The 16,114-nt window shown below is 48.8% G+C and overlaps 1 protein-coding gene across 1 annotated transcript in view; it reads left to right on the forward strand.

Moving 5' to 3' along the window:
* The window catches only part of THBS4 (thrombospondin 4), a 48,140-nt gene extending 47,687 nt beyond the window's left edge, over nt 1-453 (forward strand). Inside the window, exon 22 of the mRNA XM_036410377.2 lies at nt 232-453. Within this exon, the coding sequence (XP_036266270.1) occupies nt 232-293 (62 nt within the window). The 3' untranslated portion in view covers nt 294-453. The remainder of the gene's footprint in view (nt 1-231) is intronic.
* Nucleotides 454-16,114: the final 15,661 nt, after the last annotated feature.

Raw genomic sequence — 16,114 nt, forward strand, 5'->3', positions numbered from 1 at the left:
TTCATTTGCATACAGCTCAAACATAATCAGACTCAACATTCACCCTGCCTGCGAATGAGCCCTCCTGGGCTTCAAGGCAATCGTCCCCCAAGCAGCCTAATGTAGGAAATGACTGCAGGGCCCGTTGGACAGGCTGACAGCGCTCCGTACAGGCCGCCTGCACTGGGCGAGGTGGAGCAGCATTCCGTGTGAGGACCCTCTCTTACCCCCTATGTCTGTTTTTGTTTGCAGACACCATCCCAGAGGACTTCCAAGAGTTCCAAACCCAGAATTTCGATCGCCTGGATAAGTAAACTCAAGAATCAATTCATAATTGCTTTTCCGAACACGAAAGCCTTATTTTCTTTAACTTCCTACATTTTCTTCATATATCCTGTGGCTTTCTTTTACCACCCCAAATGTATCAAACTTTTTATATGAACGTAGCAATAAAGAGGAGATAATTTCTAAAAACGGTGTCACGCAGTCATCACTTACACACCATCAGAGCCTGGGCCACAGGTAAGTTGTCCTGAGGCCTCCACATTGAACTTGCAAAGAGACCTTCGTTCCTCAGACCAGGTCAGGCAATAGGACTGAGCGTGTGTGGGAAACAAGGCCCAGGCCGAAGGTCTCATCTTTGAGCACTCCAGTTGACATCACACAGTTCCATGCTCACCTCAGCAGCCTCCTTACCTGGAAACGTGTTCAGAGGCACCTACATTCCCTAGGAAGATTTTTCCTGACCAATCCAGGGGCCTAATTCTTTCTAATACCATCCTCCACCCGCACAACAACTTCTATACCACCAGCAACAGTTAAGCTTATTTATATATATATATATTTGGCTCCCCCTAGTGGCACCTAAGCTTATTGAGCATAAAGGACAATCGGTAGACCCAAATGCCTAACAGTATAGCCACTGGGGATTGATTCTAGGACTCCATGTATATTCCCAAATCTACAGAAGCTCAAGTCCATTATATAAAATTGCAAAATATTTGTGTAATGTAAATCATCTCTAGATTACTTATAATACCTAATGCAACATAAATCATTGTTATACTGTACTAGGGAATAATGATGTACTAGGGAATAATGATAAGAAAAAATGTCTACCTGTTCAGTTCAGACCCAACCATCATAGGCCTAACTACATAGGACATATCAGCAACAATGTAACTCTCCTTCCTCCCTCCCCCTCCCCCATACTTTCAATCTGGGGTTGATTGAAGTCACAGATACAGAATTTATGGATACAGAGGGGTGACTGTACCTGTCATGTGGTAGATATCCAGTAAATGTTGGCTGCATGGATAAATGCCTCAAATAACAAGGACAATGGTGTAGATGAATCACATAAGCCTTCCTACAATGTAAAAAGCTGCTCCCAACATATGCTTAGCTATGGTAACATCAGTAGCATCACTGTATGTACCGGGCAGAAACTTGCCTCATTTGTGTGCTAGCCTTTCTTCCACTCCATTTGTAAGGCAAAGATCCAAGCCAAGTTTTATAAATTCTTTAAGAATTTTGTTTCAAAGAATATTGCTGGGTAGTAATATTGTCTCTCCTATTCCAATTCCTGGAAGTATCATAAGTCATAAATAAAGGATAAACACTTTCACCACAGTTTCATCATTTCAACAAGTCAGAAAACGCAATGGCATATGGAGGATTTTACAATAGAACACACCCCCTCATATGTAAAACTTACAAGTATATGCTGACTCAGTTCGGGACATCTGATCTCCTGCATCACAGTCTTCATTGAAACAAAATAGATGGACCTAGAACAGTGGTTGGCAAACTGTGGCTCCTGAGCCACATGTGGGCGCGCACACACAGTGCGATTGAAACTTCATGGCCCATGTGCAGAGGTCGGTTTTCGGCTCTCAAAAGAAATTTAAATCGTTGTACTGTTGATATTTGGCTTTGTTGATTAATGAGTTTGCTGACCACTGACCTAGAGGGTATTATGCTAAGTCAGACAGAGAAAGACAAACACTGTATTTAACTAATGTGTAGAATATTAAAAATAAATTAATAAGCAAAACAAAAATAGAAACAGACCCATAGATATAGAGAACAAGCCGACAGTTGTGTGTGTGTGTGCGCGCGTGCACGCGCGGGGGGGTGGGGGTGGGGAGGAGGGATAAGATGGATAGGAAAAAAATTAAATGATTTTTAAAAATAATAAACTAGCCGAAACCGGTTTGGCTCAGTGGTAGAGCGTCGGTCTGCGGACCAAAGGGTCCCAGGTTTGATTCCGGTCAGGGGAATGTATGTTGGTTGCGGTCACATCCCCAGTGGGGGGTGTGCAAGAGGCAGCTGGTAGGTGTTTCTCTCTCATCGACATTTCTAGCTCTCTATCTCTCTCCCTTCCTCTCTGTAAAAAATCAATAAAATATATTTTTAAAAAATAAAATAAATAATAAACTCCATAGTTGAGTTCTTCAGATGGATGGCAGAGCTCAGTCCCTTCCAACATTGCCATGAAAAGTCACAGCTCCAGTGCAAAGTACCCCAGAAAAAGAATTCATTTCACTCCTTTATCTAACCTGTGCTCAGCACACAAGTCTCCCCTTCACTAAGTTTAAATTACTAAATAACACCAAATTTGCACATTATAAAACACAATAGAAAATCACTGTTGGGAGCTTGTGTATCCGAGAGAGAGAGAGAGAGAGAGAGAGAGGGGGGGGGGGGGGGAGATCTCTTGCCACATTTTGGGTTGTTTTTTTCCTAAATATTCATTAATTGCTTACTTTATAGCACCCCCTAGAGCAAACCACAGCAGACAGCCAATGTCTAAAACAAATGTATAGAAAGGAAATTTTCATTGCAAAGTTTTCCCATGAGTGTGTGTGTGTGTGTGTGTGTGTATGTATGTGTGTGTATGTATGTATGTGTGTGTGTGTGTGTGTGTGTGTATATATATATATATATTTCCCACTAGTATATTTTAATGAGTTATCCTCACACAAGTCCATCTGCTCCCACCAGAATTCTGAGGATCAGGGGTTAAGAATTAACATCTCAAAAGTCCCTTCAGTCCGGTAGTTTCAACGAGCTCCTGGAGGATTAGGACTATGCAATATTCATCTCCATACCCCACCCTCAGCCCCTCAATCCAGTATACATATGTTGATTGGAAAAACCAAGGCACAAGATCAATAGTAGAAGGTTTCAAATTCTCCAAAGAATCCAGTAGGGGGCAGCAATCCCTTAAAAATAGCCCTATTCTCAAAGTCACCAACAAGGTTAAATGAATGTTATTTCTACCACCCCAGTCTTTTTGTTTTTGTTAATCCTCACCTGAGGATATTTCCCCATTGCTTTTTTAGAGAGAATAGAAGGGAGACACAGAAAAACATCAAACTGAACATTGATTGGTTACCTCCCACGTGTATCCTCAGGGCTGGGTGGTGGAACCTACAATTAGCCTCGAACCCAGTCCATGGGCTGAAACTCTATCCACGCAATCAAACCGACTATGGCCCACCCCAGCTTAATCAGCAATGAAGAACAGTCTCACAGCTGATGGGCTGAATTGACTGTTTAACAGTAAAAAAAACTGGTTAACGAGGACACCGCACTGTAAAATCTTCAAAAAGAAAGGAGAATGTTTTGTGGACCATTTGGGATGTTTCAGTGTGTGTGTGTGTGTGGGGGGGGGGGGGGGGGAGTTTTAAAGCTATTAGTTTTCAAAATCAGTACCTCTTAATGGAAACAACTTAACCAAAAACCTGTCACAGAATTTTGAGATCCATTAAAATAAAATTTAATGAGAAAAGGAAAATAACCCTATTCTGAACAAGCTGTGCTATTTCAGCTGAGATGATTTCTAAAGTTTATTAAAAGTAAAACAATGACTACGATGTATTAAAACACTTCCACTACCCCTAGCACTGTGCCAACTGCTAATCGTTCAGTGCTTAAGAACTCATATTTACCAAAACATACAACTAACCAAACAACAGCCACCACCCACAAAACAACCTAATTTGAATTATTGTGAATTATTCTCTGAGTGAACACTGAAGCCTCATTTTCTTTAGGAATTGTCTCTTTCCGTGTCCCTCCACCTAAAATTCCCATGATAGTCTTCTGTGAGAGCCAGGCAAAGATCTATTCAGCCATCGGTTCATCATTCATTCATCAAACACACACTGAGCATTACTCTGTGCCAGGCCTTGTGCTGGGCCCTGGGAGGCATCCAAAAAGGTACACATAGGCCAGGCTTCTGGGTGAGGGAAAACATATTTTCATTCTAAAACCGATCATAACTGCAAAAGTACCATTTATTTTAAAATTGGACCTCTAGCCCTACCCAGTTTAGCTAAGTGGATAGAGCAGTGGTCGGCAAACTCATTAGTCAACAGAGCCAAATATCAGCAGTACAACAATTGAAATTTCTTTTGAGAGCCAAAATTTTTAAACTTCTTCCAACGCCACTTCTTCAAAATAGACTCGCCCAGGCCATGGTATTTTGTGGAAGAGACACACTCAAGGGGCCAAAATCACAGCAGTTTGCCGACCACTGTGATAGAGCATCTGCCTGTGGACTTAAGGGTCCCCGGTTCGATTCCGGTCAAGGGCACAAGCCCGGGTTGTGAGCTTGATCTTAAGTAGGGGGCGTGCAGGAGGCAGGCGATCAATGCATCTCTCATCATTGATGTTTCTCTCTCCTCCTTTGCCCTCTGAAATCAATAAAAATATATTTTTAAAAAGGAAATTAAAATTGGACCTCTAGATACCTTCCCACTGACTCTATTTATAAAGCATTTGTCTATTAGAGCCCCCACTTGCTTAATCCTGAGAGTTTGGGAGGTTTTTGTTGTTGTTGTTGTTGTTTTTTATCCCCACCTGAGGATGTTTTTATTGATTTTTTATTTTTTTATTTTTTTTAATATATTTTATTGATTTTTTTACAGAGAGGAAGGGAGAGAGTTAGAGAGCTAGAAACGTTGATGAGAGAGAAACATCAACCAGCTGCCTCCTGCACACCCCCCACTGGGGATGTGCCTGCAACCAACGTACATGCCCTTGACCGGAATCGAACCCCGAACCTTTCAGTCCACAGACCGACGCTCTACCACTGAGCCAAACAGGTTTCGGCTGATTTTTTATTTTTTTAGAGAGAGAGGAAGGGTCGGGGATAGGAGGAAAAGAGAAAATAGGGGCAGAAAACATCGCTCAGTTGCCTCTCATACATGACTGGAGCTGGAGGGCCCCGACCGGAAATCTAACCCAAAACCTTTTGGTGTAAGGGACATTGCTCCAGCCAGCTGAGCTACAAGGCCAACCCTGACACTTTCCAGCTGGGTCACAACAGCCTTGTCCTAAGTCCCACCAGGAAGAACCATTTTCAAGGCCACAGAGCAGCTTCCCAGGCCAGCAGGGGGGCTTGACAGAATGAGTCAAAAACCGTTTGGTCTGCACAGTGTTTTCATTCTTGTAGGGTTTTTGTTTGTTTTGCTAACTTGAACAAACATTTAAAACTTGGAAAGGTCACATAAAAATCTGTATTTCCAGCTTCTCTTAAAAAAAAAAAAAAAAATCAATTGCTCTGGCCCCACGCTCTGCATTCCTGCACAGAAACCTTGCAGACTGCTACGTCATTTCCACGCCCAAGTCCCCTTTCTCCTCAGCGTCTCCTGCCCAGCCCCTGCAGGGGCCCGAGTCCGAAACCCTCCACTCCACACGGCCCCGGCTTTCTGCAGGGAGCGATAGAGAGGTTGGATGCCACTGTTCTGGCTGACAAGCTGTGAGGTAACTTGTCCCTAGTCCCACAGCCAGTGAGTGGCAGGGCCTGGACTCTAATCCAGGGGTCCCAACTCCACGAGCAAGAGATGGGGGCTCGAATGGGGTGATGGAGAAGCGTTTAACAAAGGGGCTAGTAATGAAGGTGGGGGCGGGTCTCAGGAAACTACGTTCCCCTTCCCCTCACCCCAAGCACAAGAGGGGAGCTGTTCCCACCACCCCTGAGCAAGTGAAGAGGGTCCTTCTTCCTGAAGAGGGCTGGGGTGCCGTGAGGGCCATCCTGCAGAGCCCCACAGAGAAGGAACCACGGGGATAAGTAACCCAACCTCCATCCTCTCCCCTCCCCCACTACTCAAACTCAGCTGGAACCAGGGTGCAGACCAAACCTTCATGCCAGCCCCTCCCAACAGAACGCAGAGTGGAGCCAGGTGGGAGTGGGCCCCACGTTGCCCAGGGCAAAGGGAAGACCCGGTGCACCTGTATCCCACCTTAATCAGGCTCCACCACAGGGCCCCCCCCTCTGGCACCGGACCCCCCCCACCAAAGGTCACACTGCCAACAAGGAGAGGGGGGAAGACTAACAATAATAGTGTGTAGACCTGGAGAGTGGTCCACTTTGTACATGTTACCTCTAATCCTGACAAAACCCTGTCAGGCAGAGAAGGGGCTTGGAGGAAGAGGATTCCCTGTTTGTAACTAAAGAAGCTGAGGCACAGAACGGTCAAGGGCTTGCCAGTTAACACCTGCTTTACAAGTTGCAGAGGCAAGACTCAAAGCCCGTGTCCCTGGCTCTGAAATCAGCCTACAGGAATGTTCATCGGTTGTACACGGCAGGCCTGAGGCTGCTTGCCTTCAAAAGCCTCTTTGGCCAGTGGCCTTGATGAAGGACAAGACCCAACGACTTTTTGTTTGTTTGTTTGTTTGTTTTTTAGAAAGGAAGGAGGAGGGGGAAGGGGAGAGAGAGAGAGAGAGAGAGAGAGAGAGAGAGAGAGAGAGAGAGAGAGATACACGTAGATCAGTTGCCTCCCATACACGCCTCGGAATTGAACCCAGGACCTCAGGTGCATGGGAGGAAGCTCCAACTGAGCCACACGGGCCAGGCAGACCCAACAACTCTACACAGAGGACCTGACTCCCTGGGGCTTGGAAAACACCTCACTGGGCTCCATCTTGCTTCCCGGGGCACACATGGCCTTGCTCACAGCAGGGAAACTCATTCCCACAAAAATTACTGTCGCCAATGCTTTCGGGGGCCTGTCCATTTCTCTTACCCTTTGTCACTCACTGACATCAAACTGCCAGCACCTGCCGTGCTTTGTTTCAGAGGTCCTCTGGGACTGAGGCCACTTTTTCTGCCCAAGTAGCCCCAGCAATGTCCCCAACCAGCCCCTCCCCCACCTTGTGGGAATGCCCTGAGCCGTGTCCTGTAATCACCCCCAGCTGGTGGCCTCAGTGGTCACTGCCTCCCACCCCTGCCTTGATTTCCACTCCTCTACCCAGGGTTCCTTCCAGGTAAACACGTTATAATGCTTCTCTCAGGGTCTGCTTCTGGGTAAACAAAGCAGAAGTAAACCCCCCTCAGCACTGGCCCACGCAGACTTTATGCCAGAGCTCAGGAATCTGATGTTTGAACGGATGCCCTGTGCTCCTGAGCACACACACAGAGACACAGACATTTCCGACTTCTCTCTGAACCAACCATCCCAAAGGCATCCATATCCGATAGCCACTGCCCTCTATGAACAGCCCAGAACCCAATGGGTAAAAAGAAAACAAGAACAAGAAGGGAGCAGTGGTAGAAAAGCCCGCAGAGCTTGACAGGTTCTCTTTAAATATCTGCTCACCAGAGAAGCAATGGGAAGCAGGTAACCTCTGCTCCCAGCGCCCCGCCTCGCCCCTACTCTCTCCATGCATAATGGTGCAGAAACCGCACTTGACTGTCCCAAATGACTCTTCTGCGTCTTCAGAGGGTGCCAGGAGCGTGCTCTCGAAGCAGCCTGCTTGCTGATAGGCACAGCTCCACGGCAGCCAGCGCAGCTGTCGCCCTGTGGAGACCTGCTGGCTCATTAAGTGAGCACTGGCGGCCTCCCCCTTGCCACCTGCCAAAGGAAAAAAGCTCCTTCACAGAAACTCCCTCCCAATTCAGGGATCCTCTCAGGAGTCTCCCTGCATCCATTTCATAAACAACAGGAGGCCCAGTGCACAAATTCACGCAGGGGGCGGGGCCCCCTCAGCCCTGCCTGCACCCTCTCCAATCCAGGACCCCTCGGGGGATGTCTAGTGAGGAAGGTGGGGGAAGGTTAGGGGCTAAACCGGCACTCAGACATTCCTCTCACAATCCAGAACCACTGGCTCCTAACTGCTCACCTGCCTGCCTGCCTGCCTGCCTGCCTGCCTGATTTTCCCTAACTGCTACCCCTGCTGGCCTGGTTACCCCCAATTGCTCCCCCTTGCCAGCCTGGTCACCCCCAACTGCCCCCACTGCGGGCCTGGTTGCCCCACGCAGCGGTTGGTCACCTGTTTGGTTACGATGGTTGCTTAGGCCTTTATATATATATATATATACACACACACACACACACACACACACACACACACACAAAAGTGATAGGAAACTCACTACTCCATGAAGTAGCCTACCCTATCATTAATAGTTTTTAATAACAACTATTGACTCTGTGCCGGGCACTATTAAAAGAGCTTCACCTGTAAGAACTCATTGAATCCCCACACCAACCCCATGAACTAGCTGCCATGTTTACCATCTTCAGCACAGAGAAGACCACGGATTGCCCACGATCACAGAGCTGACAAGTGGCAGAACGAGATTTCAAACAAAGGAGGCCCCCCACCTCCAGACCTTCCTGGATTGCCCTTTTCTTATTCAGGGCAGAAATCTCCCACCACATAACTTAGCCTGCTTAGATCCAGATTCTTGTGAGCCTGTGAGGAAAGCCAAGAACCTTCCCCTTACCAATGTGCATACAGCTCCACATTTTCGCATATAATTTCAGGGAGTCAACCGACTCCAGCTCCTGGCACAGGGCAGCATAAGAAGCGCCGCCAGCACACCACCGCAGAGCACGCTGCTTTGAGTCTGGAAGTCCCTTTCCACATCCTCCCGTTTCCCCGGGCTACATTTTTACAGTTCCACACGCAAGTATTCCACCTCTCCCGTAACCCAAGGAAAAGAAATTTCAACAAGAATGAGATTAAAACAACAACGAGTGCTATTTTGTACTTTTGAAGCGAGCAACCATAAAGACTCAAAGATCCTGTGCTCGACGGGCTGCGCTCCTCTGCTGGGCTGACACCGGACCTGCACTCACTGCGTTTGGAGAAACTTGGCAGCACCACCAGGGAGAGTGATGAAAGCACCCGCAAGCTCTGGGCCTGATAATTCCATTCCCAGATTCCAAGGCAGTGGGTAGACGGGAATGAAAGCCACATGTGGAAAGACAGCAGAGCCAACGTACCTCTAAGAGAAACAGAGAAAAAAGCGAATGCTCAGCTGAACAATCGGGGAGTTAGGCGTGCCCGCCTTGGCGTGTGCCTGAGCCCTTCTCTAGGGCACGTTCTTTAAAAAACACAGAAGCCTGGGGCCACCTGGGACTTGCAATAAGGGACTAGCAGGCAGCAAACCCCCTGGACCTGTCTCCAGGGCCCTTGTTCTGGAGAGCCAACAGCCCCACCATGGTTTGTTCCTTTCCTGTAACCCAGCTAGACACCGAAGCAGCCCCACCCAGCTCTCCTGCTGCTTCTGTCCTGAGCCCTTCCTGTTGCACTGTCCCAGCTCTAATAAACATACTCTCATAATAAAGACAAAAATGTTCAAACCAATTGGGAAATTATAAGTTAATATAGTCAGTAACATAACGGAAAGTGTTATAAGAGTCAGCAAAAAATAAAAATAAAAATAAGGGGTGGGGGGACAGAGAAAGCAACCTCATGCCTGCTGTACAAGAAGGGGCGGTAAGGTAGGAATATTCAGGGAGCTTCAATGTGCTTTTTAGCGCTTCGTTTTGAAAGGCAACTGACCAAACACGCAGAATAAAAGCACTTCAGAGGGGAGAGCCCATAAAGGAAATAGAGGAACACTTAAAAGAAATAAAAAACAGCTTTGCAAAATTCCCCATGAAATATATGAAATCATGTGCCTTCCCCCTAAAAATCATGTGTTGAAATTCTAACCCCCGCAGGTGAGATGGTCTTAGAGATGAGGCCTCTGGGAAGTACTTAGGTCATGAGAGTGGAGCCCCATCAACAGGATTTGTGCCTTGTAAAAAAAAAAGGGGGGGGGCGGGGGGGGGGGGGGAGAGCCCTTGCCTCTTTCACCGAGGGCTGTGGACGCAGAGAGAAGGAACCGCTCTGAGCCAGGAGGAGGGTCCTCACCAGAAGGCAACTGTGCTGGTGCCTTGACCGGGGACTTGCCAGCCTCCAGAACTGTGAGAAACACATTTGTTGTTTATGAGCCTCCCAGTCTATGGCACTTGGTTTTAGCAGCCCGGATGGACTAAGACAATATGCATCCATAAACTATATTTAGGGAGGGAAAGGAATCATCAGAAAACTGAAGTAAAAGCTCTTAGGAGTTAGGATTATGATAGCTAAAATAATAAATTCACCAGAAACCCTGGATGATAGAGGACCCGACCCAGTAAAGGAAACAAAATAAATATAGGGTGGGTGTCCCCCAAAAATGTATACACACACTTTGGATAATTACTAAGGCAGTGTTTGTTAAAACACATTTCATTTTCACAATTGAGCTATCAGCTATTAACGTGTGTATACATTTCTGGGGACACCCTGTAGATAGAAAATGGGAGACAAAAAAACACACACCAAAAAAAACCCACATCCCAACTAGAAGATCAATATCTACCTGATAGAAGCCCAGAAAGGGAGACGAGAGACAATGTTCAGGACAGAGTCTGCTGCCCGCCCCAGCAGGGCAGGGAGGGGAGGATTTGGCCTTCCATAGGGTGAGGACACTGCCTCCAACCGGCCACACCCAGGAGTGGGGTCCCCCAAGTCGAAGTGACAGGTGCCTTTGGGAAGTGAGGGGTAGAGGATGGACAGCCCAGAACTACAAATATCACCTAGGGGAACACGTTGACGCCTAGTAAACGGACATTCTTCTCCCTATTGACAGAGCACCTCAACTGGGATCTCAAACGTAAAATCTCGCCTGAGGAGGGGTTCTTGTACATGCCCTCCACATGGGTTATCTCCTTAAAGCCTTATAGCCGAGCAAAAAAGAAAATGCTCCTACTCCCCCCATTTTACAAATGAGGAAACTACCACCCAGGGAGGCTGAGAAGCCATCTCACCCAACGAATGAGGAGGAAAGCCAGGATTCGCGCACAGTTCATCTGACACGAGCTTGCCTCCTGACCCGCACGGACAACACAGGACTTTACATGCCTCCCTCCGCCAGGGGTTCTGAGGGCTCCCAGAGACCCAGGTGCCCGCAGACTGGGCCCCAGAGGACCTAAGGTGGGTCGGGGCCCTGGGAGCCACTGCAGAGCCATGTGCCAGGGCAGGTAGCGCAGCACTCTGCTCAGAGTCCCTGGCACCTGGTCCCCACAGGCAGGCCGTCAGCACTCCCCGGCACTATTATTTTTACGTTGGCATATATGCATATGTTATTTCAGGTGTGAAACGTGATTCAATATTTGTATATATTATGAAATGATCACCACAGTAAGTCTAGTACCATCCATCACTACATGAGGTTACAAAAGTGTTTTTGTGGGGAGAACTTTTTTTTTTAATTGATTTTTTCCAGAGACGAAAAGAGAGGGATAGAGAGCTAGAAACATCGATGAGAAAGAAACATCGATCAGCTGTGCCTGCAACCAAGGTACATGCCCTTGACTGGAATCAAACCTGGGACCCTTCAGTCCGCAGGCCGACGCTCTATCCACTGAGCCAAACCAACTGCTTATGTGGTGAGAACTCTTAAAATTTACTCACCTAGCGACTTTCAAACAAGCAATACAATCTTGTTAACTGCAGTCACCGCGCTGTACATTACAGCCCATGACCCACTTATTTTATCACTAGAAGTTCGTGCCTTTTGACTCCCCTTCACCGATTTCATCCCCCCACTCCCTCTGGCACCACCGGTCCTGCCCTCCCGCTCCTCACACCTCCCTCAGGGGCTCCCCCAGGTGTGCTCAGGCTGCGGGAGAGCACCCCCTGCTCTTTCCCAGCTGGGCAGCCAGGCAAAGCAGGAGCTGGGAAGTTTTGAGAGCCCCCCTATACAACAGACAAGCCCCCCGACCCCCACCCCCGTGCTTCCCCCGCGGGAGAGCAGTCACACAGAGCGCCTGGGCTGCCCGGCGGTGCCCAGGCACAGGTGTGGGCAGGATGAGGCCTTCTCAAAGCACTGTCTTTTCGGTCTCTCGCCCCTAATCCTTTCCTTTAAGATACTGATGAGGACAGAGAAGTTCTCAGCATTTAGGAAGCCTTCCTTCTAACTCCACCAAATGTGAGATTTCTACAAAAGTTCCTGAAGTGGGTCCCAATTTCAGGGTCAGAAGACAAACTTTCCCTATCACTGAACTTTACGTTTTTTGTCCCCATGCCACTGACTTGGCAGAAATGTGGCCTCGGTTTGGAACTTGCCCATCCCCCTCCCACCCCCCGAACTGTCTGAGCTTTGAGGGGTGGGGTCTTCAGTGTCTTCTGGTTGCCCACGTGTCTACAGGGCATCACCTATGGTCACTTACTTTGTGCCCTGCACAACCTGAGGTGCACCATCCCAAAATTTTCTGTTGTTAAAGTAACAAATTACCACAAACTTAGCAGCTTAAAACAACATAAAGGTACTAGCTCACGGTTTCTGTGGGTCAGAATTCTAGCGTGGGCCTCACGGGGCTAACACCAGGTGCTGGCCGAGCAGGACTCCTGTGGTTTTCCAAGATCATTCTGCTGGTCCAATGCAGTTCTTCGCGGCTGAGGGACTGAGGTCCCCATGCCCTGGCTGGCTATCCGCCCAGCTCACCCTTTGCTCCTAGAGGTCTCGCTCTGGGCCCTGCACACAAGGGGCCCTCAGCTCCAGCTACAGGGCAGCAAAGCCTTCTCACACTTGGAAGACCTCTGGCTTCTGCTGCGTCTCCAGACCCCGCCTCCCCCTTCTGCCGCTCCATTGGGCCCACCTGGGTCTTCAGGCTGATGCCCCTACTGTAGGCCAGCTGATTAGTGACCTTAATTCTACCTGCGAAATCCCTGCCCAGCCGCACGAAATGGTGTTTCGTTGAATAACCTGAGGACGGGGGAATGGCGCAGGGGAGGGAAGGGGTTCTGAAATTCAGCCTACCACACAGACCCTGCCCCCCGCGCCCAGTGAGACATCCATACCCTGCAAGGTCATGGTCCCTGAAGGCTGAAGCGTGGCTGCCATGACTTTGGCTGTCTCGGGAAGGAACTCGCTCAGCTCTGAACCAAAGAGGAGGAGAACCTCTCGAGGCGAGGTGTCACCTCTGCCTGAACACGCCGGACAGGCCATGCTCCTGGGATCTCCCCGGCTCCTGCCAGGCTCCGAGTAGAGTGCATTCCCCTCGCACCACAGGAGCCACCATTCATTCCCACACTGTCTTGGCTTTTCCTTCCTCCTCCCCCCCCCCCCCCCCCCCACCCCATAGGAATCCTTTTTTTGTTGTGTCCCGAGGAAATCGCCCTCTCATCGAATCCCCCTTAACCCAAATGCTTTGGCTAGATCCACAGTCCTGCCTTTGGAGGGTAGGGGGCGGTGATACTGGGCTTTTGGAGTCTGAGGCCAGGTTGCACTCTCCTCTCTGTCACATTCCTCACCTGAGGCAAAGGGCTGCTTTCAGACTGGGATGGGGGCCAAAATGGGGTTAACATTTCACTGTTTTCCTGCCACCCTCCAGACCTGGCCTAGTCTTCACAATGCCCCTGGTGCTTAATCCACCACAGCTTCCCTCCTTGGTGACTAGGCTGGAGCAGGCACCTCCCACACAGGCCTTACCTTCCCCTGGCAGAGCGGGGCTGTGGGCAGCTTTGAGGCCTGCACCCTCCTTCTTTCCCGTCCACTCCTCACAGCCGAACTCAGAGATCACCTCTCTAGGGGCCTTTCCCTCCGCTGCCTCCCAAGTCTGTGGGACTTCGTTATGGCAAAATAATGCAATTACATTTACAATCACAGTGTATGTGTTTTAAACATCCATTTGTAACGTAAATATTTTACAAAGACTACACCACGTCGGCCAGTTTATATGTACTATGTCTGAAACATCACCGCCCCTCAGAGAATGGCCTGGTGCCTCTCTACCTGGGAGCAGCCCCCATGCAGGGCGTCGGCCGGAGAAAACCCAGCGCCAGCCCGAGGGCTGGAAGGATGGTGCACCGGGACGCAGCCTGCAGATCTGCCTGAGAGCCAGCTGGCACCCGCAGACAAAGGAGGCTCTGAGCTCTCTCATTAGGCTGGCGACATCCCAGCTCCCTCCTCCCAACCCCCACAAAGCCATCTGGAAAATGAAAATAATATCTTCTGCTTCCTACTGAGCTCCCGGGACCCTGTGAGGGACAGGGAGGGATTCCCCACCAAGCCCCCACCGTTCCGAGAGACGGTTGCCCTGGAATAGGCTATTGTTGGGCCTACTTTGCCCTAAATCCGGGCTTTCTCCAACTGCCCTGGCCTGGTCTCAGAAGCTTCTAGCCCACCTGATTGAAGGTGAGCTGCCCACGAGGCTCCCTGAGGCTCGTCCACCTGACAGTGAGTTAGCAGCGCTAGGCACACTCAGCGAGCTCTTGAGTCACCTGGGGATTTGTCAGCCTGCAGATTCTGATTCAGTCCTCCTGGGCCCAGGTCCTGAGCTTCTGCATTTCCCCTGGCGATGTAAATGTTACCGGTGAGAGTGGAAAAGCGCTAGACAGACAGCAGGAAGAACTCAATCTCAAATGCATTCAGGCAAAAACCTGGACTCCCCGAGCAAGCAGCCTGATGCCAGCCACTTCCCTCACTTCACAGTGGGCACACTGCCCCGGAGCCAAGGCAGGGTTTGGCTGGCTCTCAGCCCAGCACCAGCAATTAACCTTTGGTTAGGGCTCTGGGAATCCTTCAGTGTGCACAGCTCAGTTTTAGAGTGTCCTTCTCCAGATGGGCTTCTGTGCACCTCCCCTCCCTCCAGCCCGGCTGGCCAGGCCCCAGGGCGGATTCATGCTGGTTAATTGCACTTTTCCTGGCAGGGCTTCCAGGCTCATGAAATACATCTAATGCCAAAGGCAGAGAGAGGATCAGCAGACAGCAGAGAGCAAGGCTGTAGCTAATCAGGTGCAATCACTTCTTAAATGGCACCTTTTCCCCCTCCTAATTATCAAAATCATGCAACTCAGGAAATGTTGAAAACTATAAAGAAGGAAATGACCTTGCAATTCTACAATTCAGAAATAGTCTGTTTTAACGTTTGGAAGAATGTTCTTCCGACCTTTTACGTGCTGAGGTGTCATTGGTAGACAGTTCCACACTGGGCTCCCCAAATTCTTTGAAAGCAGCATTTTCAACAGCTGCCTAATCGGCTTCCCAAATAAGCTTTGAACAAGTTGAGGGCAGGACTTGCCCCCTTTTATATTCTTAGAATTTGACAAACAGTAGGTGTCCCACAACAATCTGTTGAATAAATGAAAATTTCCTAAGTTTACTGTTTAGTGTATAAAAGACTATACACTTCTGCTATTTTACACTTCTTTTAAGGTATCAGTGTGCTGAAATTTGATATAATTTCAATTCCAGTTGAATCGCTGAAGGTTTGGTAAGAGTATTACAAAGAAATATCAGCAGAAGTCAGGCCATCTAGAACTCTTCTTAGGCTGTAGCAAACCTTCAGGGGAGTCCTGTCTCTCCTGACAAATGGGAAACATTCTTTAAAAAAAAAAAATCTTTAATTCTTTTTTTTACGTATTTTATTGATTTTTTTTTACAAAGAGGAAGGGAGAGTTAGAAACATTGATGAGAAAGATCAGCTGCCTCCTGCACACCTCCTACTGGGGATGTGCCTGTAACCAAGGTACGTGCCCTTGACCAGAATCGAACCTGGGACCTTTCAGTCTGCAGGCCAACGCTCTATCCACTGAGCCAAACCGGGTAGGGCTAATCTTTAATTCTTTAAAGATTAAAAGTAACAGGGCGCTTAAACGATTGGTCACAACAGGAATTCAGATTGGAAGGGTTGGAAGCTGCCAAGTCCACACACGTGAGAAAGAAATGCACGCTCCGGCCTCACCTGGGAAAGCCAGGCCGGGAAGGCTGGGGCCCAGGGGCGGAGCAGAAAGGCTCCTCTTTACAGCGAAGACGAAAAACCAGGCCCCTCACCTTGGGCCCCTCGGCCTCTCTGGCTCG

Source organism: Pipistrellus kuhlii, unplaced genomic scaffold, assembly GCF_014108245.1.
Source record: "Pipistrellus kuhlii isolate mPipKuh1 unplaced genomic scaffold, mPipKuh1.p scaffold_m20_p_4, whole genome shotgun sequence".
NCBI classification, from domain to species: Eukaryota; Metazoa; Chordata; class Mammalia; order Chiroptera; family Vespertilionidae; genus Pipistrellus; species Pipistrellus kuhlii.